Source organism: Solea solea, chromosome 10, assembly GCF_958295425.1.
Source record: "Solea solea chromosome 10, fSolSol10.1, whole genome shotgun sequence".
Classification (NCBI taxonomy): Eukaryota; Metazoa; Chordata; class Actinopteri; order Pleuronectiformes; family Soleidae; genus Solea; species Solea solea.
In genome coordinates this window covers 17,762,769-17,785,458 of record NC_081143.1, presented here as the reverse complement: position 1 = coordinate 17,785,458, position 22,690 = coordinate 17,762,769, and the positions used below count along the sequence as shown (strand labels likewise).

Sequence of the window (22,690 nt, the reverse complement as noted above, 5' to 3'; positions counted from 1 at the left end):
GGCGGGGTCACGCCCCGGACAGGTCGCCAGTCTATCACAGAGCCACATATAGAGACAATCCATCCACTCTCACACTTGCACCTATGGTCAATTTAGAGTGTCCAATTTGCCTAATCCCCAAATCTGTATGTCTTTGGACTGTGGAAGGAAACCAGAGAACCCGGAGAAAACCCACGCACACACATGGAGAACATGCTCCATGCAGAAAGGCTCTAAATGAGCTTAATTTGCTCAATTCTTTCAGGCATCTCTATTTTATAAAAATAAAGTATGTTCAGTTGCAGACATGTTTTTTTTTTAATTATTATCGTTAATTATTGTATACAGTCCAACAAACCAATCTGAAGGAGAATCTTCAAGACGTCAAAAAATGACTCGGAGCTATAAGTTTGTGAAAATGTCCAAACTAAGATCAATAGCAGAAATAAAAAACACAGCTTTGCCCAACATCCTGGAAAAACAGCGTTAGGATGTTTTATGTAACCATAGAAATACTCTTTACGTATGAGTCCACCACCACCCTATGTTTGTTTGAGAAGGTACAATACACGTTCACGCATGCGATCAGTCCAGGTGGCTGCTAACTAGAAGATTCACTGAGCAGCTCGTAAAAACATACAGCCTGAAGCAGTGCGTCACAGAGTTCCTCTCCTCCTCTTCTGCTCCCCATCTGGAAATAGTTCCTGTACTTGACCAGCAGCTCCTCTGGAAAGTTTATCCTGGGGAGCTTCTGTGTAACAGACTCAGTCATCAGCAGCCGCACAGTCTGCGCCCCACTGGTCCGAGACTCGCCCACCATAAGTCCAAAGTGACGGCCCACAGCAGTCCGCATCATGTTCAAAACTCTGCAAAAAAGAAAGATTTTTGTCAAACATTACCACCCGTGACCCATGAACTGAGGCAACCTCTTTAGCTCTGAAACAAGCAACCATTTTTATATGTATTATACTGCAGTTGTTTATGTTTTCAGCCTCATTAGTTTACATTTATTTGTTTTGATTACATTTGCATGAATGTACAGAAGGTCAGTACAAAAGGGAGACATTATTAGATTCTGGTGGTGATCTGGATTCAGGATTGGTTTTTTTTAAAAGCAAACATGAACCTTGTGAGGTTGGCACAGTGGGAAACTGAGTGGCCTGATGTTTGTGGTCTCCAAAGGTGAAAACGGTTATCAACGGTTGCTGAAAGGTTATTCAGGAATCATTGCTAAAGAACAAAATTAAAGATATATTTCTACATTGAGAGATAAAAACTAAAAGACAAATGTCAGACATTTTGCTGTGTATTCTACATACATTAGCCAAAAAAAACACTGTGTTCACACTTCACACTTTGCACCTGGGAGGAATGTTGGACTCTGGCGCCGAGTATTTTGGCTCCAGCAGAGCAAACAACATGGCCTCCACTGCCCTCATGTGTGCCATGATGGGGAACAGAGAAGTGTTCTGGACTGAAATAGCAGATTTCTCTATAATGTAGAAGTCAGCAGAAGGGAGGAGGGACACGACAGCAGAAACCTGTTGTCCGGAAAGAAAAATTAATTAATTGTACTGTTGGATATTACTTTAGATTCTGTACAGGAAGTCCCACCCAAGTGTCAGTAACATTAAAAGCACAAGGACAATAGCCGATGCAAATTGTCTCCACATACTCACATCATTCAAGTAAGCAGAGGCCATGTATGTCCCGTTCAAGAAATTAGGACATTCCTGCTGTCGCCAATCCAGTGTGGTCATCCCACGGTCCACATGAGCCCAGGCAATTTTGTTTGTCCCACAAACTAATGACACTATGGAATTTGTCTCCTGAGCAAATAAATGTGGTAAAAGTTAGTTTTCCTGCTTGTATTATTACAGTATTACAATAAAAGTTTATGTTTAACAGCAAATAAAATAGATTAACACTGAAACTACTGTGAACATGAGGTCATACACATGTGCCTACATCTTAGGCAGGTGTTTAAATGATGTAGTTAAAATGTATTGCTCTAAAATCTCCTGTAGGAGTTCAGCTAAGTTCACATTTGGTGACTTTGAAAACTAGTATAATTCACATAACTCATGCTCAAACTACTTTAATGATTCAGTGAATGGAAACATTTGCATTGTACGTCTCATTTATTGAGTTTTTTATTATTGCGATTGTTATTTTTTGAACCCGGCATTAACCTATTATTTTCAATACGCCAACTCATTTCATTAGTGGTTATTCATTATAAACCTGTGGTTGAAAACAAACATCAAATATGCGTACACAGAAGCAGAACTTTACCTCAAGCCAGGATCTGTCAACCTCTGGCCTGATGAACTTTGCCAGCTGAATCTTCACTTTCCTTTCCTTCTTAACCGGGTTAAGGATGGAGTTGAAGACAATGACAGCACTTTTGTGCTTCAACAGCGGCACATTAACCACACTTTCCAGGTTTTTAAAGGGTCCATTTTTAGTCCTATATTCCACAATGTTGAGTGACTTTCGGCCTCTGAGGAGCTTGACACTGGCCAGGTCTGACATGGAGTCATTGTTGAGCCGCTGGAGGATGGTGTCTCGTTGCTCAGAGGTGTAGCAGGCATCCAGGGGTCCATTGATATCTTCCTTGCAGGGCTCGGAAGCAGTGGAGAGGGTGGTGTTTAGGGTCTCGAAGCCAGCAATGGGAACTCGGCTTCTCCAGCAGCATGTGCACTGGAGGTATCGCAGCTCCAGCTCAGGAAGGGAGCCATGCTTAGGGTGACAGAACAGGCCAGACTGACCTGAAGGAGAAATAAAGGAGCGGGGCAAAACCGATTTAATTTTTGATTTTATAAAGTCTGAGAACCAGATAAGACTACTTGTTTATGCAAATATTTATCACTTGGCATTTAGGCAAATAGTATCAGAATTGGGGGGGAAAAAAAGGGGTGGTTTAAATTACTGAGGATCTACTTGTAATTTAACACACAAACAGATCTGGCACGACACTTTACAAAGAAGCTTGAAGAAGTGGCTAGTAAGTGTATGATGTTGTGTATATAAAACTTAGCTGATTAGTTCAGTTTTACCTTTTTTTTATTATCAAATAATGTGGCTTTTTTTTGCTTTGTTACATGACAATTGTATTTACTGATCACTTGTCAAACAAGTACAAAGTGTTATAGTTGGTTAAAATAACCACATTAAAAGGTCAAACGTGTCTGCATGTGTTTCCCAAAACTGGAAACGATGATGTTCTCAAATATCCTGTTTTGTCCACAAATATATATTGTCTGAGCACATATTCAGACAATATTAAAGAAGCTGAAACATCTGATTATTGGATTATTATTATACAATTATTGGAAAAAACGTGTACAGTGTAAATAGTTGTGTGTTTCCCCCCTGGGGGAGGAATAAAGTCATTCAATCAATAGTTGACAATTGACTTACTAATCGATTAATAATCGAATAATTGTTGCAGCCCTACCAGAAATACAGTGAGCTGATCTGATGGTTGTGGTTGGTATTAACACGAACAGCTACAGACGAGTTTAAATGAGCTACATGTAGCTATATTCAATTATCTTCACGCTCTCTGTTCCTTCATTGACATTTATGCAAACGTATGGTCAAGCATACGTTTGACGTTTTTACGAAACGTTTCACTGAGAAAACTTACTTCTCTGAGAGACCGATGACAAAAACCGCCTGGCGACCCACATGATCGTTAAAGAAAATACTCGATTGGACTACAACAACAACATTGCGCCGACTTAACTTTGTCCTCCGGTTGATGTACGTCGCTTTTCAATAGACCGGTGTGGCGCAACAACGCCACTTCGATTGGTTCCGGGGTGGGTTTTCCGACATAAAAGAAGCATACTGCCATCTACTGTTTATATTTAGGCACTATTTAAATGATCTTCGAAGTGTTCTAAACTCTTTTTTTGTTTCAAAGCTAAGTTTGCAGTTCATGTATGTTTTTACCTGATGGTTATTTCAATTATTATATATAATTTTTTTATTATAAAAAAAAAATGTAAATGTAAAAATAAAATAAAAAATGTTTTTATATTATCCGAAATGATTGTATGTCCAATATCCTTAAAAAATAATATACATAAATGCAACTGCAAATGTGACAGAAAGGTTTCACATATTTCAGGGACAGGTTTCCAAAAAAAAACAACATTGTAAAATAAATCATTTTATTCGGCCATGTTACCATTTACAAAGGTTATTTCAGAGAGTCAACAAACAATTAGTACAAGGTTGGTCCAACAAACACAAAATGTCACAGCTTTGGTTGCCAATTATATTCTAAAATCACTTGTATATAAATGCTGCCAAGACAAAATGGATAGAAAAACTTATTATGTACAAATTATTTGTATCATCAGATGATGTACACACTTGTATACTTGTATACATGCTTTCACTCACAGATATGAGTTAAATCAGCACACATACTAGTCTCATGGTGACGTCTGTTTCACTTCCTTTCTCTGTTATTTGTGGACCTCAGCGTTTGTGTGCAGAACAATAACCTGCATGATGCTGTGCTTTAGGAGGAAATGCCGTGCCACTGGTCAGTGAGCCGAAATCATGTTTTCCACCTGCTGAAGAGTGGAAGAGCCTCGCACCGCCACTTGTGTAGGTTCAATATGAAGTTATTACATAGTGGATGTTTTGGTGGGAATCGCTTCTAACGGAGGAAAACCACTTTCACTCATGGCCAGTCTGGAAAGGAATAACAGAATCTTGCTTGATTTGGTGCGACAGCCTGGTAACAACATATGTGCTGACTGTGGAGTTCCTGGTGAGTACACTAACTGACTCAATCTGTACCTATATAAAACATATTCCTATATTTTTCCCTTGTTTATTTATGTGTGTGGAGTGGTTTAACAGCAGCCTCAGAGTCACATGATGTTGTGTGTTGAGCAACTCCAAAACAATATTTTATCACCAAACCATGTTTTATCATGGACTCCAATAAGGGGAAGTGGTGTGACCTCAATGTTCCTCCTATAAGTCAGAATACAGTGTCCATATCAAAACCGCGGATAATTAATACATCGTCTGTGTTCATCTCTGAGAAATGAGGTGAGAGAAAGAATACGTTTGAACACAGTTATACAAGAAAAAATGTAGTCTACAGCTTGTCATGTTTTGGTAAAAAATAATAATGTCAGCATTCGCTTGGATGAACAAACAATTGTTTCCTCTTTTACTGCTTTTCTTGTAAACCGCGGCCACACAAAGAGAGATTGCATTGTGTTTGGTTCCTTCTCATACAAAATTAATATTGTGATGTATTGTCTTCTTACAGAGCCTGACTGGGCCTCCTACACGCTCGGTATCTTTGTTTGCCTCAACTGCTCAGGGATGCATCGCAATTTGCCCGATGTCAGCAAAATGAAATCCATACGTTTAGATCACTGGGAAGATTCACTAGTAGAGGTACAGGTTTGTCATTTTCAACTCAGCCTACTGTGAACTTATTTTATACACTTTGTTTTACACAACATTGCCCTTTTGGTTATTTCTTTCCAGACTGGCCGTGGGTGAAAGTAGTTTTCTTCCATTAGAAAAAAAATCTACTATGCAATTACTTCATACACAGAATCAGTGGTGCTAAAGAGGCATAAATAAAAAAAACAGTGTCAATGCTCTGAAAACTGACCAGTATTCTCAGCTTTATTTTTAAAGTCATCTAATCTCATAACCCTGAACATTTCTCTGGTTTCAGTTCATGCAAGAGAGGGGAAACTGTGCCGCCAAAGCCATTTTTGAGAAGTGCGTCCCTGCCTTTTTCTACCAGCCGCAGCAAAAAGACTGCATGTGAGTGACCACATTAGCCGAGGGGAAAAGTTGAAGACTCAACACATACTCTGTATAGTGAATGGGAATGGAGTTCTCCTCTTGTGCATTTATGTAAATCGAAAGAGGAACAACCAGTGACTGTTGGGTTGGGCACTGAGGTGGAATTCCCGCTACACACATTATGAGTTTCATTCATTAATGAATGTCAGGTCTATAATAATAAAGGTTGGTTATAATAATAAAAAAATGTCACTCTGCTTTTAGTGTTCTCAAGGATCAGTGGATTCGTGCAAAGTACGAAAGAAGGGAATTCACCGGGGAAAATAACTACTATCAGCAAGTTTATAGCTCAGGTAATCAGTCTGTCAGTAAAATATTCTGAATCTATGTAATGCTTCTATACTGATCTATACTGATGTGTGTGATCCAGATCTGTTTGAGACAACACTATGGAAGAAGGGAAAAGACAACAAGCAGTTTCTGAAGAGGAGCTTCCTCCTGTCCCAGAAAGACTTCACCCTCAGATACTTCATTAAGGGGGACGTGAGTAGTCCAGTTGCTGCCTGACTCTCCACAGTGTAGGTACTCACAAAATTACAAATTCTACTTTAACTGTGTCGTTGGACTAGTCCAAGGTTCCCAAAGCTGTCATCAGCGTGAATGACCTGAATGCAGTTTTCCAGCCAGAGAAGGTGGGTCACGCTCACGGCCTGCAGATATCCTACCTGCAGGACAAACGTATGAGGAATCTGTTTGTTTACCATGAGAATGGGAAGGTGAGCTCATCTGCTCTACTGCTGCTTTATTTCCATAAAAAGACATTTGTCCTGGCCTTTATACCCACACCCAAACTGCACAGACAATGCATGATTGTGTTCTTTTTGTCTGTATAAAGTTAGTCATCCTAATACACTGTCTTTTATCTGATGCCTGACACTATAGGTCATTGTATCCCTATTCAATGCTTTACGGGCGACACGCCTGGCGTACCTCCGGAGGAAACATCCCACTCTTCAAGACAATGACGTGAGACAATTGTTTTAAGATGAACTTAAATAGACTGATCAATTGTTTGGTTTAACGTGGTTCAAACGTTATGGACCTTTTTCGTCTCACAGTTAATACCTCAGTTAACCAGACACTGTCTGAAGGAGGGATACATGGAGAAAACTGGCCCAACGGTCTGTCAGCTATCTTGTTTTTAAAAAGACAATAAACTGAATTTTACTTTTCTTATATCTAATAACAAACTAACTCATTTCCTGCCCTCTCTTTTCTTTGTGCATGTGCGTTTTTCAGCAACGAGAGCCGTTCAAGAAAAGATGGTTCACGCTCTGCTCCATGGACAGAAAGCTTCTGTATTTCAAAACTCCACTGGTAAAAAACAAACAAACAGAATATGGCACACTGTCTACTCTACGCTGACTATGAAATGTAACAATGATTCCAAAACGTTCAAAAAGTCAAAGATATCTTAACATCATTTCTCCTTTAACTGCACACGTGGAAATAGTGCTCAAAAAGTAGGATTCTAATGCCATAAAGGTATTATTAATATGAGGAAATATTATTAAGTAAAAGTAAAATCACTTACTTTTTTTTAAAGTTTAAGTGCAATACCAAAATAACAAACACACACATAAAAAACATGTAAGAATTATAATGTGTCATTTAAGTGCAGACCATCCCATAATACATTTTCAAACAATACAAAACATTCAAGGAGACATAACTTGTAGATTATTTGAATCAACTCTCTTTTTTCCTAGTGGTTTATATTTATAATAATAATTATGGTATAATAGTTTTTACACAGTAACAGATGCGATTTAAAAGTACAACTTCAAACAAAACTTACTTAAGAAAAAGTAAAATCCTAGGAGTTACAACGACACTCAAGTAACTTAAGTAAATGGGATTTATTACTTTCACCTTTGTTTATTAGGCAGTAATAATTGAGTCAATGACAATACACTCTACACAAAAAACATTTTAGATAGCTGAGTCATAGTTTTAATCATAACATGCAGAGACTGTACAAATAAATGGTTTCGACCTGTGTGTTTCACTATACATCTGCACTGTTTGTCCACACTGCAGGATGCTACAGAGCTGGGCGCTGTCTTCATTGGCACAGAAAGCCACGGCTACTCAGCGTCAGAGAGCAGCAGCGGCAGCAAGAGCACGAGGGGAGGCCGGCGGCACTGTGGCATCAGCCTGCAGACTCCAGACAGGCAGTTTGTGTTTCTGTGTGAACAGGAGCAAGAGCAGAGGGAGTGGCTGGAGGCTTTTAGAAAGGTCATCTCTCAACCCATGACCCCAGAGGACTACGCTAGTAAGACACTGACTTTACACCCAATACAAGGAAGGCATAAAAAATGTGGATGAGTGTTTTATAGCCCTTTTTGTATGGCAGACATTTTCACAGGTCACAGAAGGAAATGCACAAATAATGATAAAAAAAGAATGATGGCTGAGTTCCATTTAGCTTCGTCAGTTTTAGTGTGCACTCTGTCCTGACTCACATGAACAGAACAGAGCCACTGTTAGTGTTGTGGGTGCAGTAAGTTAGGACCCGAATGCTTTTGCACTCATCACACGAACGTCAGACAGGCAAAAGTCTGGAATCCAAAATTATTCCTTTTTGTGTTTTTAATTGTGAAATAAAAACAATTCAAAAGTACGGAGCTTAAAATCTTGACCTTTCTATAAAAAGCTAACTGAGTTTGGTGTAGGCCAAAAGACTGTGTTGCTCCAAGGTCCAGTGGTTTCTGACCTATTTTTGCTGGCGCTTTCCATTTTAAATGCCACCAGTCACTGGTCAATATTCCCTTTTCTACATCACATTTGCAACACAGAATATGAATTTAGAAAATAGCTCTCACATAACAAATTAGAATTTACACAAACTTAAATTATGTTCGCAGAAACAACAAGTGTCATCACGTAAAACCTGTGCATTTCTTGCTGAAACATGTCAAAATGGCTGCTGTGCAAAAGGCCTGTTGTTCCTAAGTCTCTGTTTTTCCTCTCCATCTCTGATACAGATGAAGCCAAATTAAGAAGAGGAAAATGAGCAAACACATCAAATACAAAAAAAGTCCAGGATGCAATAAAGAGAATTTGTACTTTTGGGGCATTACAGAATGATTGCCTCATTTCCAATATGCTCTTACACCTGTTTATGAGGACAAAGCCCAATTAATGGGAAGACAATTCTTTATTTGTCTCACTGTGGAGAAATGTATCAAAAATCAGTAGCATATAAGAAATAGGTAATAAGTCAGGTAAAAGAAAATGTAGAACAAAAGAAACCAAAAAAAAAAAAAAAAAAAATAGCAGGAATAACAATACATACACTAGATTGCATGTAGCAGATGTTGTTATATCACAAATATTGCACAGTTAAAATGATTAAGACAGGGTCTCAAAACTGCGGTGCTTGTCGTTGAAGCAGCGCAGGTTGTACAGTATGAGGGGATATTATCCACTATATCATAGATCATTTTTAATGCACGTAATTTGCTATTGTTGTAGTAATTTTGTAGTTTGTTGAATTATTATGCACATTTGTGATTACATACTGAGGTTATGTCAGTCTTTTACACACTGATTCTTCACAGCTGTGTATAAAAGCCAAACTGAAACAGAAAACTCTTCACAAATGGAATAAATTTGATTCTTTGTCAACTGATTCCTGCTTTTCAAATATTTTTCTTGTGTGTGTTTGTGTGTGTGATGCATCCATCCATCCATCCATCTAATTATCCTTTAAGCTTTTTGCAAGCTTGTAAACGTTTTATTTTGAAAACCGGATGTCGCTAACCCCGCGTGTGTGCTCAAATCTTAGCTGTTTGGTTAGTCTACCGTAAGGGCTAGAATATAGAGGCAATACAAATGTATTGTCTGTTGGTTTGACCACGGAGAAGCGAACGTCGGCGGATTTCACCATCCATGGATTTGACCGGAGTCCTTTACGTGTGAAGGTTTTCTTCCGTGTGTGTGTGTGTGTGAATTATTTCCGAGTCCTCCGGCGACTTGCTCGTACAGTCCAAAAACATTAAGTGCGTGTTTGTCTTCGGGTTGTAATCACTCTTCCCTCAATATACGATCTTTGTTCGTCCTCACCGAGTGGGTCAGCTCAGCTGACGCGGAGGGGCGTGGTGGAAGCAGTTACGTTTGCTAACGCCCGCTACCAGTGCTGTGAAGTTTGTGTGCTGGTATTCACAGCCTTTGACGCACAGTCCAGCTCTGACTGACCGAGTCCTTCAGGGGAATAAAGACACTGTGTTATCCCGGATATCAAACGGTTTGAACACATCTGTTACGGCGCTCTTGAACCAGTGCACACCGGAGCTGACATGCGGTCGTAGCCGTTAGCAGGCGAGCCAGGCCGAGGAGAAGTGATTGACTGACGCTCTCCTCCATCCAGACGTGGAATAAATGTGTCACACAATTCATTTTGTCGAGGTGGTTGTTGACGCTCGAGAGGATGCGCAAGGACGTGAGGATTTTATTAGTGGGAGAGCGTAAGTAACGTAGTGTCCACTTTATTATGATGCTACAAACTGAGCATGATAATGTGTGTGTGTGTGTGTGTGTGTGTGTTGTTACTTCACCTGTCACTCAAGTGGTTCCTTTAAAATTATGTTATTCAAAAGCATGATGTGCCTGAATGCCACAGAGACGTACAAGATATTTTGCAACAAGAAGTAACAATAATTTAACATTCAAAAGCCAAGGACTTTGTTGTCATAACTTCAGAGGTGCATTTAAACCCCAAGTCTTAAGTGAACAGCAAATAAGAAGAATTAAGCGATTATGAAATTATTTGTTAGTTGCATCTTTAGCTGACATCTTCCTATTTTACTTTTCTATGTGCACTGATCTAGAATGTCCAGATTTGCAACTAGTAAACACTATTTAACAGTGAGATCATCTGTCACAGCAACTAGGCTGTCTTAACCAGTGTGTCCTCAACCTCAGAACAGTTATTTATGTGTGTGTGGTCCTAAGATGGAATTTCATGGATTAATGCTAAAATCAGAGCTTGGTGCTTTTTAAATCCTTTTACCTGAAACTTGTGTTGTTTGTATCAATGACAATTATGTTCCTGTTAAAAAAGAACAAATGAGCATGAATTATTATTGTTATTATTATTATTATTATTGTTATTATTGTGAGTCCATATGTATGAGGATTATGTTAAAACTCCTCTTGTTGCTTCCCTCACAGCCAAGGTGGGCAAGACATCTCTCATCATGTCTCTAGTCAGCGAGGAGTTTCCAGAAGTGGTATGAAGAAACTTCTTATAATAGATTTTGGAAAACTACCCTTCAAACCTTTGGTCATGTTCTGCTATTTAACACCTCTGATTTGACTGGATTATTGAAGCTCGGCTCTGTGTGACTTTGTGTCCGTCTTAGGTTCCTTACCGAGCTGAGGAGATCACCATACCTGCTGATGTTACACCAGAGAGAGTTCCCACACACATTGTGGACTATTCAGGTATTTTAGACCACGACAGCTTCATTGTTTTTATTCTTCTGAGTAAATTTGTAGGGCCCGAGCATGAATGGCAGCGACCAAAACTATTATTATTATATCCGTGGCTTTGCTGTCATTTCTGAGGGAGTTAACGTGCGTAAAATCTCTTGAAACTTTGCATGGAGGTCAGGTCTGGCAAAAATCATTAACACACATTCACATGCTTCAACAGAGGCAGAGCAGACAGACGAGCAGCTGTTTCAGGAGATCTCTAAGGTTAGTCATTGTGTTTGTACGCTTTTCTCTGACACTTACTATGGACACGATGAGTTCAGGTGAAAGCTGCTTCTCTCTCTCTCTCTCTCTCTCTCTCTCTCTCTCTCTCTCTCTCTCTCTCTCTCTCTCTCTCTCTCTCTCTCTCTCTCTCTCATAGGCAAATGTGATTTGCATTGTCTACTCTGTCAACAACAAGAAGTCCATAGAAAAGGTAAGTCACGTCTGCCAACAGCATTTCCATTACTTGTTTGGATTACAGTTTACCACAGTAACTTTACATGCCAAAGAGTCGGTGTAATAAATTAATAATGATAATTAATCTTTGTGTTTATCGGGGTAGGTGACCAGCCACTGGATCCCCCTCATTACTGACAACACAGACAAGGACAGCAGGTGTGAACTTGGTTTTATTACAGGGGTTTGTCAGGGCTTTTTAATATTGTGTTTGACGTAGACCGTTGGATGTGACGCACAAAATATTAAAACACTTGTTACATTGATCTCTGCCACTGCAGAGGGGCTGAAGAGCCACATGAGGCTCCAGCGCGGCAGGTTGCAGACCCCTGGTTTATATTATATATACATATACATATATATATATATATACATATACATATATATAGTATATATATATATATATATATATATATATATATATATATATATATATATTTATATATAGGGAAATTAGAATTAGAACGGCATTATATGGTCAAATTATTTTGACAGATATTGCTGATATAGTGATATGATACATAAATCATATAGTTGATCATTTTCATACAAAAACATATGTACAGTATGTATATACAGTGTATATATACACGTGTGTGTGTGTGTGTGTCCAGAGTTCCTCTGATCCTGGTGGGGAACAAGTCGGACCTGGTGGAGCACAGCAGCATGGAGACCATACTACCCATAATGAACCAACACAGTGAGATAGAGACTTGTGTTGAGGTGAGACCACTTTGTTCCCTGTTGCTAGGGTTTCTCACGAGTGAATCCATATCATGTGTGACAGTGGAATAATGCGTTTATTATCGAATCCATGCTGAATTCCCTGATAAATATCACAAGTTTATAATGAAGTGGCTCTTAATAGCCACTGTTGTAATTCAACAGAAACACATTAAAGAGGACAACATTTCATGTGGAAATAATCCTCTTCCATCGTCCTCTCATAAACCGAACAAAGAGGAAGAAACATGACAGCAGTTAGGTGGAAACTGAAGTGTTGCTAACAATTTTTATTTTTGTCTGGTTAACCTTTGTTTCAGGTGGTTCATTCAGTCCATTTAAGCCATTTATTTGAAACAAATATTTCCATCAAGAGAATAAAATGTTTTTAATAGACACAGAATAACCACAGATTAGAAAAAGATTAGCTCTTATTTTTAACCAATCTACAGGGTCACTGTTCACAATCCTGTGGTACAGTATAAGTAAAGCCAATACCAATATTTGTTTCTACTGTACATATTTTTTTTATATATAATTTATTTATTTAAGGAAAGGGACAATGCATATTAATAAACATTAAAATGTACAGTAAATATGCCAGGTTGTAGCCTGAGGCTTATTTCCACCTGTTTCTCCCATGCACTGTGTCAAATGTTGTCACTTTCCATTTTGAACAAGAACCTACCTGAACATTTGATCCTTTTGTTCATTGTGTTGCCTGTGGCCCACATCGATAGAGCATGTGCAGCGAGGAAGCTCGAACAATAGTTGATGTGCTGAATTTTAGTTTATGTCTCAGTGGTGTGAAGTTTTCACTGATGGTAGAGGATTGTGGTCGAGCTTCATTCTAGCACACACACACACACACACACACACACACACAGCATTCTTAGTAATAATACGTTTCCTAGCTCCTTACCCCAATTTTAACCATCACAGCTAAATGTCTAACCCCTAGCATTAACCCAATTCTACACCTATCACCAAGACTAAATATTAACCATCAAATGCCCTTTTAATGTCAAATGTGGTTTGAAGCGTGACCCTCATGTCGAGAATAAAGCGGTAGAAGATGGATGGAGGGATGTAAATCAAAATTTAATTCAAAATCCTCACAGCCTGCTACAGACATGTACACTCGCACACTCCAATCCCATGATGAATGTTGAACTCATCCTGCGTCAACTACTGTCTCCTCATAGGGATTTCACTCATGCTGTTTTTCAGACTGGTTAATTAAAGCATGTATTTTGCTCAGCAGACAGATCCTACCTGTTAATACCTTGTCTGGCCCTGACTTAGTACTTGGCTCACACACACACACACACACGCACATGTTTACGCCACCATCATTGTAAGAACTCACATGGATTTGTTGACTTTCATTCATTTGGACAGCTTAACCAAAGCCTTATTCCTAAACTTAACCATAATCAGTTAAAGTCTAATGAGTTCCGCCTCATTAGGACCAGGTTTTGGTCTCCATGAGGACTACGAGGACTAAGGGTCCTAACAAGGCCAGTGTTTATGCCAGAAAAGTGGTAACAAATACAAGTAAAAACCCTCGCACTAATGGGTATGCACACATACACACAGGTGGACAACAGTTGCACTGTTAACATCACACACACTTGACGGTGTGCTTTTTAAAGGTGTAAATACTGTATATTTATGGTCAACAAAGCTCTGCAGGCTGCTTAAACACTCTTCTTATTTTTTTTGTTTGTAGTGTTCAGCCAAAAACCTGAAGAACATCTCAGAGCTGTTCTACTATGCCCAGAAAGCAGTTCTGCACCCCACAGGTCCGCTCTACAGCCCAGAGAGAAAAGATGTAAGACCTAAAATCAGCTCTATGAAGGCACCACTGTACACCCATAATTAAATGATTACAGTGTAATGTGTATGTATACATATATATGTATATATATATATATATGTATATGAGTATATATATATACATATACTCATATACACACACATATATATATATATATACATACATACATATATATATATATATATATATATATATATATATATATATATATATATATATATATATATATATGCTTTTTGACAGAAAGTGTTGTGAAATAGTTCCGTCTCACTTTCATGTCCAGATGAAGCCTCTCTGTGTCAAAGCGCTCACTCGAATCTTCAAGGTGTCCGACTTGGACAACGACGGGATTCTCAATGATCATGAGCTCAACTTCTTCCAGGTAAATCAGCTGATGAATATTTTAACTGACAAACATATGGGTAATGGGATTAAAAAAAAACGATGTTTCTGTCTGATGCATCAAAGCGGACATGCTTCAACACCCCGTTGGAGCCTCAGGCGCTAGAAGATGTAAAAAATGTAGTGAGGAAGAATTTAAGTGACGGAGTGTGCGATAATGGACTTTCTCTGAAAGGTAGGAACACATTAACAAACACCCCTTTACTTATTTGACCTATACAAACGGACACAAATGCTTTTGAGTTCAGTTGTTGTCTATTTTTTGTATGTCTTTGTGCTCCAGGTTTTCTGTTCCTTCACACCCTGTTCATTCAGCGAGGGCGTCATGAAACAACATGGACGGTGCTGAGGAGGTTTGGATATGACGATGACCTGGAGTTAAATCAGGATTACTTATTCCCACCGTGAGTCAGAAGCATTTTTCTCCTTTGTGTTGCATCCATTTGTTCATCAGTATTAGAAATATGCATGACTTTGCGCCCTCTATTTTAAACTTAATGCGAGTATAGTCTGTTTTTTCCAAGAAGCAAATTATCACTTTTGTTGTCTTTGATCATGCTGTTTTATTCTCTATTTTATTTTATTTAACCTGTATTTAGTCGGGATGATCCCATTGAGATACAAGATCTTTTCTTCCAGGGAGTCCTGGTCAACATAGCAGCACAAATACTAGTACTTAATACTAAGTAGTTACAGAGACGAAACAATTTCAGATATAAAACTCACAACAATTTAGAATGTTAATGTTCCTAACTAGATCCTAGCTTTACTAATGGATGTGACACTATATCTTATAGGTATGTATATTTAATATGCATAATAAAAAATGATTACAGCCCTTATCTTGTGGCTGAAAGTTTGTCTCTGCCTCAGTATGTCTTGATTTCGCTTATGACAGTTTTAATTAGCTCCCTCTGTCATTTAGCCCTGTTGGAATACTTGTAAAGGCCCACTACAATTAGTAAAATGCAGTTTTGACGGTGTCTACAATATGGCAAAAATGATGACCCACTCATTGCCTTTTACCTGTTACTTGCCAAAAGATATGTACTTGTGTGTTAAAAATAACATGTTCACTGTGACATTTTCCTGCAGATTGAAAATTCCTTCAGACTGCACCACAGAGCTCAACCACAACGCCTACCTCTTTCTTCAGAGCGTCTTTGACAAACATGACAGGGTACAGTCCTCTAAGTCTTGTTCTTTATTTGCACGAGCCTCAGCCCTGGAGACGTACTCAGGCAAAGTGGCTCAGCGTAGCCAACGCTGTCCTCCTGCCAAGGTGAGATTTAACTCCTTGCCATGGAGGACGGATTAGCTTAGTCGGAGAGTAGAGGTTGCAACCTGTGTCAAGATCTGCTCTCTGTCATGGTGATTAATGTCTAACTGAATTTGTGCCTCAGTCCGTCCTGTGTGTTTTTCGGTTAGAGACTTACATGCAGCAAACGGAGTAAATTATTTTCCTGTCATCTAATCTGTAACACTTCCTGTCTTGAGCATCACTTTCTACAGTTGTTACCTTCCGTGAACGACAGTCTCTGTGTCCCAACAGGACCGTGACTGTGCCTTGTCACCAGAGGAGTTGAAAGACCTGTTTGATGTTTTTCCCTACATGCCCTGGGGTCCTGATGTCAATAACACAGTTGGCACTAATGACAATGGTTGGATCACATACCAGGGCTATCTTTCCCAGTGGACGTGAGTGGGCTTTTTTATTTAGTGATGTGATAACAATGTGTGAATTTTCCAAGGAAAACTGGCTTTGGCGGCCTCCAGTGCTGTCAGCTATATTTTATATTTAAAGGACACCTTATTTAGTTTGTTTTACTTCTAGGCTAACGACATATCTCGACGTCCAGCGTTGCCTGGAGTATTTGGGTTACCTTGGTTACTCAATCATTGCTGAGCAGGAGTCACAGGCGTCAGGAATCACAGGTAACAATCTTCCACATTAACATTTCGCTGCATTGGTTAGATGTAGGTCCATACAGTGGCTATCATAAGTATTCACCCCCTTGGATGTTTTACCCTTTTATGGCTTTTTTCACACAAAAAACTCTTTAATGTCAAAGTGAAAACAGATTTCTACAAAGTAATGTCAGTGAAACAAAAATATATAAAGAAATATAATTGTTTGCATAATTTTTTTAATTTAATGGTCTAATTCAATAGAGGTTACGAGAAGCCGTGTCCGCTCCTCGTCCTGTACACTCAAAATCATGTACGTCAGCCTTCAACATTAAATGATTGAACAGCAGTTTAAAGTGGATGTTTTTGTTGACTGACTGACTGACTGCAGGCATGTGTTTTGTACAGCAGCCGTCTGAACTGATCCTCTGTTGCCTGTGTGTGTGTGTGTGTGTGTTTGCCCCCTACAGTAACCAGAGATAAGAAGATTGACCTGCAGAAGAAGCAGACCCAGCGCAGTGTCTTCCGTTGTAACGTCTTCGGAGACATTGGCAGTGGCAAGAGTGGTTTCCTCCAAGCTTTCCTAGGTCGAAACCTTACGGTAAAACAAACATAAACAGTCGTAAATGTAACCATTTCAGTGCATATATATTTTTGCCACCGTGTCCCAGGCACAAAAATATGTTCATGAGCCCTCGATTACAAAGACAATTCAAAAAGTAAATATTACTTGATAATATCACCAGTGAGAAGCATTTGACTCAAAGTTTTCAGGTCAGTCTTCACAAAACTCACTTGAAAACATATACAAAAAGGCACAGAAGTGTGAAATGTAGAACCTACAGGCTCAAAACTCCTTCTTCCCCACAACCATCAGACTGCTAAACAGCTGATAGGAGTTATAGTAATGATAGCAATAAAGATTCTTTTGCATCTACTTCAATTTGCAGTTTGCACAACATGCACAACTAATGTTCCTGTCTTCATCTGCACATAACATTTCAACAGTGTTATTTTTTCTATTATATGTACACATCAGATGCTTACAGTTCATTGTATATAACAGATGTCTATTTCCTTTTTATTGCATTTCTAGTTATACCACCCTTATTGTGTGTTCTTGTGTGGACAGCAAAGAGAACATGTTTTCTTGCTGTATATATGACAATAAAGTCTTTAAATCTTGAATCTATATTTTTTTCTTTCAGCGACAGAAAACCATTAATGAAGAACACAGATCCTTCTATGCCATCAGCACAACATATGTGTATGGCCAGGAGAAATACCTACTTGTGAGTATCAGAATGTGGGGTTTGTGAGAAGTCTACCAGCAGCGAAACAATCTAGAAATCTTATCTTATTTATTAGTATTTACAAATAGAATTATAAACTGCCATGTGTAACAATTCCTGTGGCTGTCTGTCAGATATTATCGAGGTCCACCCACAGCATAAGGTTTGCCATACATATCTGGCTTTAAATACAGCATAAGCTGCTTATCATGCTCATCTAGGACAAAAGACTTAGAGCATTGTACCTCTTACTCGCTAAAGTGAATTACAGATGCATGAAATACCTGACACAAGTTTTCTGTAACCCACATCCATTATAGTACAGTGGAAAGTTGCTGCGCTGGGTCTCCTGCAGGTCAATCTTCTTATCTCTGGCTACTGCAGGGGGCAAACACACACGTGCAAGTTGTTTATACATGCTTGACAAAAGACTTAGCATTGCACCACTTAAGTTAAGGTTACAGATACACGACACATGTTTTCTTTAACCCACGTCCAATATATAATTATGTGCACTTTGTGAGGGTGGGAAAAGTTTAAAAAGTAGTAATTCCATTAATATTTCCGATAATGACTACAGTAAACCAGGCAACAGACGAAGCAGAGAACTGTGATTTTTCTCCATTTATGTTCAACATTTTTAAAGAGTCCCTCTTCTTCAACCTCCTCACCAGCTTCATGAAGTTTTCCCCGACTTTGACTACCTGTCTGATGCCGATATGTCCTGTGACATTGTCTGCTTGGTCTATGATGCCAGCAACCCCTACTCCTTTGAGTACTGTGCCAAAGTCTTCAAGGTAAAACTGTGTGTGTGTGTGTGTGTGTGTAAGTACAATGTTTATTATGAAACGCTATGATTCACGCTCTCCGTCTCACTCTGTTTCCCCCTCAGCAATACTTCATGGACAGCAAGACACCCTGCATGATGGTTGCAGCAAAGTCCGACCTGCCTGAGGTCAAGCAGATGTACGGCTGCAGTCCCCTGGAGTTCTGTAGGAGGCACAAGATGCCGCCTCCTCAGACGTTCACCTGCAACACAGCGGCTGCAGCACCCAACCAAGACATCTACACCAAACTCACCACGATGGCCATGTACCCGTACGTATACTGACTCTTGATCCAATGATTGATAAAAACACTAGAGCACTACATATAGTGCAGCCAGAGACAGTCATTCCCAGAGATTAGGTGTTACCCAAATTGAGTTAAACAACATTATAGTATGCACAAATTTGCTCTTGTCACAATTTATGTTAGAATTGGGTGGTAGTAATTGACATCTTGAAAAAGTGGGTTTCCATATAAAAGGTTTGGGAAACACTGCTCCAAGATATTAAATCTCATCATATGTTGGCTTTTTTCCACTTACTGGTTTGATAATGTTAGAGACGAAGGTTTGTGGGTGAAATGATGTGGTACTGATTCTTTCTATATTAAATCTATATGTACTTTCCTCTGATTGCTGTGACAACGTCATACTATATTGTTGTGACGAGTGGACTAAATTTCTCCTTCTCCTGAATAAGTCTCAGTTGAAACGTTTCATCTTCTCTGACTCTCGGTGAGAGGATGAGCCACCTTGGAGTCACCTTTGAACTTTTTCTCTCCCTGTTTGTTCCCTTTTCCCTTCGGCCTGTGTTTAACATCCACTGTGTGTGTTTGAGTGTGAGAGTGTGTGTTTTTCTCCCCTGCATCTCTCTCTCTCTCTCTCTCCTCAGCCACGCCCGGCTGCGCTGCATGTGCACTTGTAACCGGTGCACATTCTGCTTGTGTCAGAACCTCCTCAACTCTGAGCTGCTGCAGACGGTCAGAGCCAAACTCTACGCTGTCGTACTTAGAAGGTTCTCTCTACTTTTAAGACGCCGTCCTCCTTTGTCACTGACATCCTTCCTTTCATCCATTTCTTCTTTTTGATTCTGTCATTTCTGTGGCATTCAGCCAGTTTTAGCAGCCGGTCTAAAAAAGAGACTTCTGCTCATTGTACCGCACTGTAGGCAGAGGGAGGAATATCATATCTCATTAATGCTCTCCTCTATGAATTCCTCATTCTTCCTACTTTCATTTAGGATGACACTAGCATGAGTTTTTATGGTAGTTGCTGATGATAATGTCCATGTTTTCAGTGACTAATGTTTGCAAACAGTCTTCACCTCTGTTTTCTTTTTGCTTTTGTTTTCATACTATCTATTCTTTTCTTCATTCACCTGTCTTTTTTACTATTTTTTACCGTCTTTTCCAACAATCATTTCTGGTATCTCTACTTTCTTAATTCTTAAAGTTGATTTTGCTTGCTGTCTCTGTAAGCATTAGAAGCAGCGTTTCCTGTTTGATTTCAGATCCATTATTTGGTTGTTGCTGTCTTTTCTGTCCTGTTCTTCTTGCCTCCTGTCATTATTATAACCCTGCAGATGCTGTGTTTCAGTATCTTCACATTTAGAGGCTCCATCGTTGTTCTGTCATCATATTTAATTAGAATACACATCACTCCTGAGCCTTCCAATCATCCCCTTCTATTGAAAATGTAGTCATTAATTGAAGATAACAAGTTGCCATGGTGAATTGTGCATAGTCTGAGATGAGATCAGTCAATTCTGATACCGTAATAATTCATTTTGAAGTAGCTAATCTCTTCTCTCACTGGTTTATGTCATCCCTTTCTTTGTCATCTCTGTTTTCCACTTTCATCTCTTTAAAGTTCTTCCCTACACGTGGCCTTTGTATTTATCTATATCTCAACTCTGTGTTTAACAGACATGTGAGCCAGGCAGACCTGAAGAGCTCCACCTTCTGGCTCAGAGCGAGTGTTGGGGCCACAGTGTTTGCAGTGTTGGGTTTAACTCTGTACAGAGTGCTGCTCAGACAGCGGTGATTCTCTTCGTCTTTATCCATGGACATCTATCCTGACAGGTCACATCATTTGTCCCCGCCGCCCCAATTTTGCTTGAAGTACATTAAACATTCATGGAAAACGTCTGAAAATAAACCCTCATTTTATTTCTTCCTGGGGATGAATAAGAAAAATCTTTAATTTTGTACCCAAATAACTTAGTCTGTTCTCCAAGTCTTTGCACGGTAAAATAAAATAATTATATTTATAAAAACAAACATTGTAAGTTGCCACATTGAGATACAAAGCTAGATATTTCTTTCTTTGGTTGCTCGGTGAGTGCACTGATGGACGTGGCGTCACTTGTAGTAGAGATTATGAAATGCGAGGTACGAAACAGAATTTATGCTTTTATTAGACTAAATAATGTGTAAATTGTATATTTAACATAGTGCACTATATTGTACAAGAAAAACAGTAGCAGTCAAAACATTTTTTAACATTGCGAACATCTGAGCACTTCGGTGTTTAATTGGTGGATGTGAATGTGTGAAATGATTGCTATTATGTGTGTGTGTGAGCAAAGATATTGAACATTTACACTGTACATTTTGTGTTTGCATGCTTCAGATTTTCCGACTACACTCCAGTATTTTAAGATTTCCTTCCCAACTTCTCTGTATTGTTTTCCAGCTGTGAATCATTCAGGCTCATTATTTAAGTTTGCTGACAGAGGTCCGAAGAATTTTATTCATTGTGACGCTCTCTGTCTCTCCTGGCCACAGATGTTAATTTATAAACCACTGCAATTGCTTGTTACAAAGTTCATTTTGTAAGTATTTATTCATCCCTGCCTTTCCAAAAATTTAACAATCAATAAATGTCTATTACTGTATCTGTTCTGTTGGAATTCATTCTAAGATGTGGACATTTGTAAACATGAGCGTGTAGACAACTCGAGACGGTGTTGCAAAATTTAGTTTTTAATGATTACAGGTTTTCTACCATATTAGAACTAAATTTCTGTGAGATTAGATTGTATTCTATCTTGTAATGATATGAGGAAAATATTTAAGACAATAGGGGGCAGCATTGCTTAAAAAATCTCCATCCAACAAACTTTACTAAACAGAACCTCTGAAAAATTCAAAGGCCCACAATATGGCTTTAAACAGGTTTTAAAGCAGTACTTCTTTTCCTCTCACTAATGGATTCAAACATACGGCATCTTCTCACTCAAACTGCTGCTGCAAGCTTAACACTGCAACATAACATGAACCTTTTAAACCATTATTTATTATGATTACTAGTTATTTTCAGTGCTAATTATTTTCAGCCCTGCGCAATGTTAGCGGGTACTTCCTGTTTTAAATGGCAGGTCTGTCCGTAAACGTGTTCAGGGAAGGTCCCTTGACTCGCATATCTTTACTTCCTGTTTCGGGCTTCTACTTCCTGTGGGGAGGTAATCTTTTACCGATGGGTCTGGGGTCTCGCATATCAAGTTTCAGGTGGATACAACAATCCCTGTTCGAGCAGCATCTAAAACTGTAAGTGTAATTCTGTCTGCCATCACCAGGGGGCGCAGTTTTTGAAATTGTAAAGTAACCTTTTTATTAATTTTCTGCCACCACCAGGAGGCGATGTTTTCAAACTTGACAGTTTTTATATAGATGTCTTCAGCACTGGCCCATCATCTATCGTCACAAGTTTGGTTGAGATCGGACCTAAGAGTATTGTTGTGTGTTGCGAGTTTGAAGGTGATCACACAAAAGCTGGAGGACAAGTTCGTTCAAAAACCATTGGTGCGAAATGGCCAAAATCGCCCAAAAAAGGCCATTCAACCCAAGATGGCGGCCTTCCTGTAGAAGTTATGTCAAAGTCATCACCGATTTTTATGACTGTCCTGACATGATTAACATGTGT

General features: G+C 39.1%; 3 protein-coding genes across 6 annotated transcripts; 2 read left to right on the top strand and 1 right to left on the bottom strand.

Moving 5' to 3' along the window:
* Positions 1-278: 278 nt before the first annotated feature.
* tefm (transcription elongation factor, mitochondrial) lies at positions 279-3,779 on the bottom strand. The gene is made up of 5 exons (XM_058641461.1): positions 3,632-3,779; positions 2,275-2,750; positions 1,659-1,808; positions 1,342-1,520; positions 279-845 (listed from the first exon to the last, which is right to left on the bottom strand). Exons 1-5 carry the CDS (start codon positions 3,672-3,674, stop codon positions 581-583), a joined length of 1,113 nt encoding a protein of 370 aa, XP_058497444.1. The 5' UTR covers positions 3,675-3,779; the 3' UTR covers positions 279-580.
* A 705-nt stretch (positions 3,780-4,484) lies between these two features.
* Positions 4,485-9,458, top strand: LOC131467028 (arf-GAP with dual PH domain-containing protein 2-like). Of its 2 annotated transcripts, XM_058640708.1 has the most exons (11): positions 4,485-4,771; positions 5,285-5,415; positions 5,705-5,796; positions 6,043-6,131; positions 6,209-6,321; positions 6,408-6,554; positions 6,721-6,804; positions 6,897-6,959; positions 7,078-7,155; positions 7,879-8,113; positions 8,826-9,452. In XM_058640708.1, the coding sequence occupies exons 1-11, from the start codon at positions 4,684-4,686 to the stop codon at positions 8,852-8,854; spliced, it is 1,149 nt and encodes a 382-aa protein (XP_058496691.1). In that variant the 5' UTR covers positions 4,485-4,683; the 3' UTR covers positions 8,855-9,452. The 2 variants fall into 2 exon arrangements, with proteins under 2 accessions (XP_058496691.1, XP_058496690.1); XM_058640707.1 differs by having other exon boundaries at positions 7,879-9,458.
* Positions 9,459-9,886: 428 nt separating this feature from the next.
* Positions 9,887-21,662, top strand: rhot1b (ras homolog family member T1). Of its 3 annotated transcripts, none has more exons than XM_058641436.1 (20): positions 9,887-10,307; positions 11,014-11,072; positions 11,205-11,286; positions 11,498-11,541; positions 11,699-11,752; positions 11,882-11,934; positions 12,390-12,498; positions 14,231-14,332; positions 14,622-14,720; positions 14,807-14,915; positions 15,024-15,144; positions 15,836-15,920; positions 16,293-16,438; positions 16,575-16,675; positions 17,119-17,249; positions 17,857-17,940; positions 18,615-18,737; positions 18,833-19,038; positions 19,659-19,746; positions 20,692-21,662. In XM_058641436.1, the coding sequence occupies exons 1-20, from the start codon at positions 10,271-10,273 to the stop codon at positions 20,842-20,844; spliced, it is 1,986 nt and encodes a 661-aa protein (XP_058497419.1). In that variant the 5' UTR covers positions 9,887-10,270; the 3' UTR covers positions 20,845-21,662. The 3 variants fall into 3 exon arrangements, with proteins under 3 accessions (XP_058497419.1, XP_058497418.1, XP_058497420.1); XM_058641435.1 differs by having other exon boundaries at positions 9,890-10,307; positions 19,659-19,781; XM_058641437.1 differs by lacking the exon at positions 19,659-19,746 and having other exon boundaries at positions 9,895-10,307.
* Positions 21,663-22,690: the final 1,028 nt, after the last annotated feature.

Bases quoted from the DNA above. Each gene is read 5' to 3' on its own strand.
- rhot1b (XM_058641436.1), top strand. From the start codon at position 10,271: ATGCGCAAGGACGTGAGGATTTTATTAGTGGGAGAGC. The intron at 11,753-11,881 runs GTAAGTCACGTC...TTATCGGGGTAG, and splicing joins ACAAGAAGTCCATAGAAAAG to GTGACCAGCCACTGGATCCC. The intron at 17,941-18,614 runs GTGAGTATCAGA...CCTCCTCACCAG, and splicing joins GCCAGGAGAAATACCTACTT to CTTCATGAAGTTTTCCCCGA.
- LOC131467028 (XM_058640707.1), top strand. From the start codon at position 4,684: ATGGCCAGTCTGGAAAGGAATAACAGAATCTTGCTTGATTTGGTGCGA. The intron at 6,322-6,407 runs GTGAGTAGTCCA...TCGTTGGACTAG, and splicing joins GATACTTCATTAAGGGGGAC to TCCAAGGTTCCCAAAGCTGT. The intron at 6,555-6,720 runs GTGAGCTCATCT...CTGACACTATAG, and splicing joins TTTACCATGAGAATGGGAAG to GTCATTGTATCCCTATTCAA.
- tefm (XM_058641461.1), bottom strand. From the start codon at position 3,674: ATGTGGGTCGCCAGGCGGTTTTTGTCATCGGTCTCTCAGAGAA. The intron at 1,809-2,274 runs GTAAAGTTCTGC...TTATTTGCTCAG, and splicing joins TTGACAGATCCTGGCTTGAG to GAGACAAATTCCATAGTGTC. The intron at 846-1,341 runs GTGCAAAGTGTG...TCTTTTTTGCAG, and splicing joins GAGTCCAACATTCCTCCCAG to AGTTTTGAACATGATGCGGA.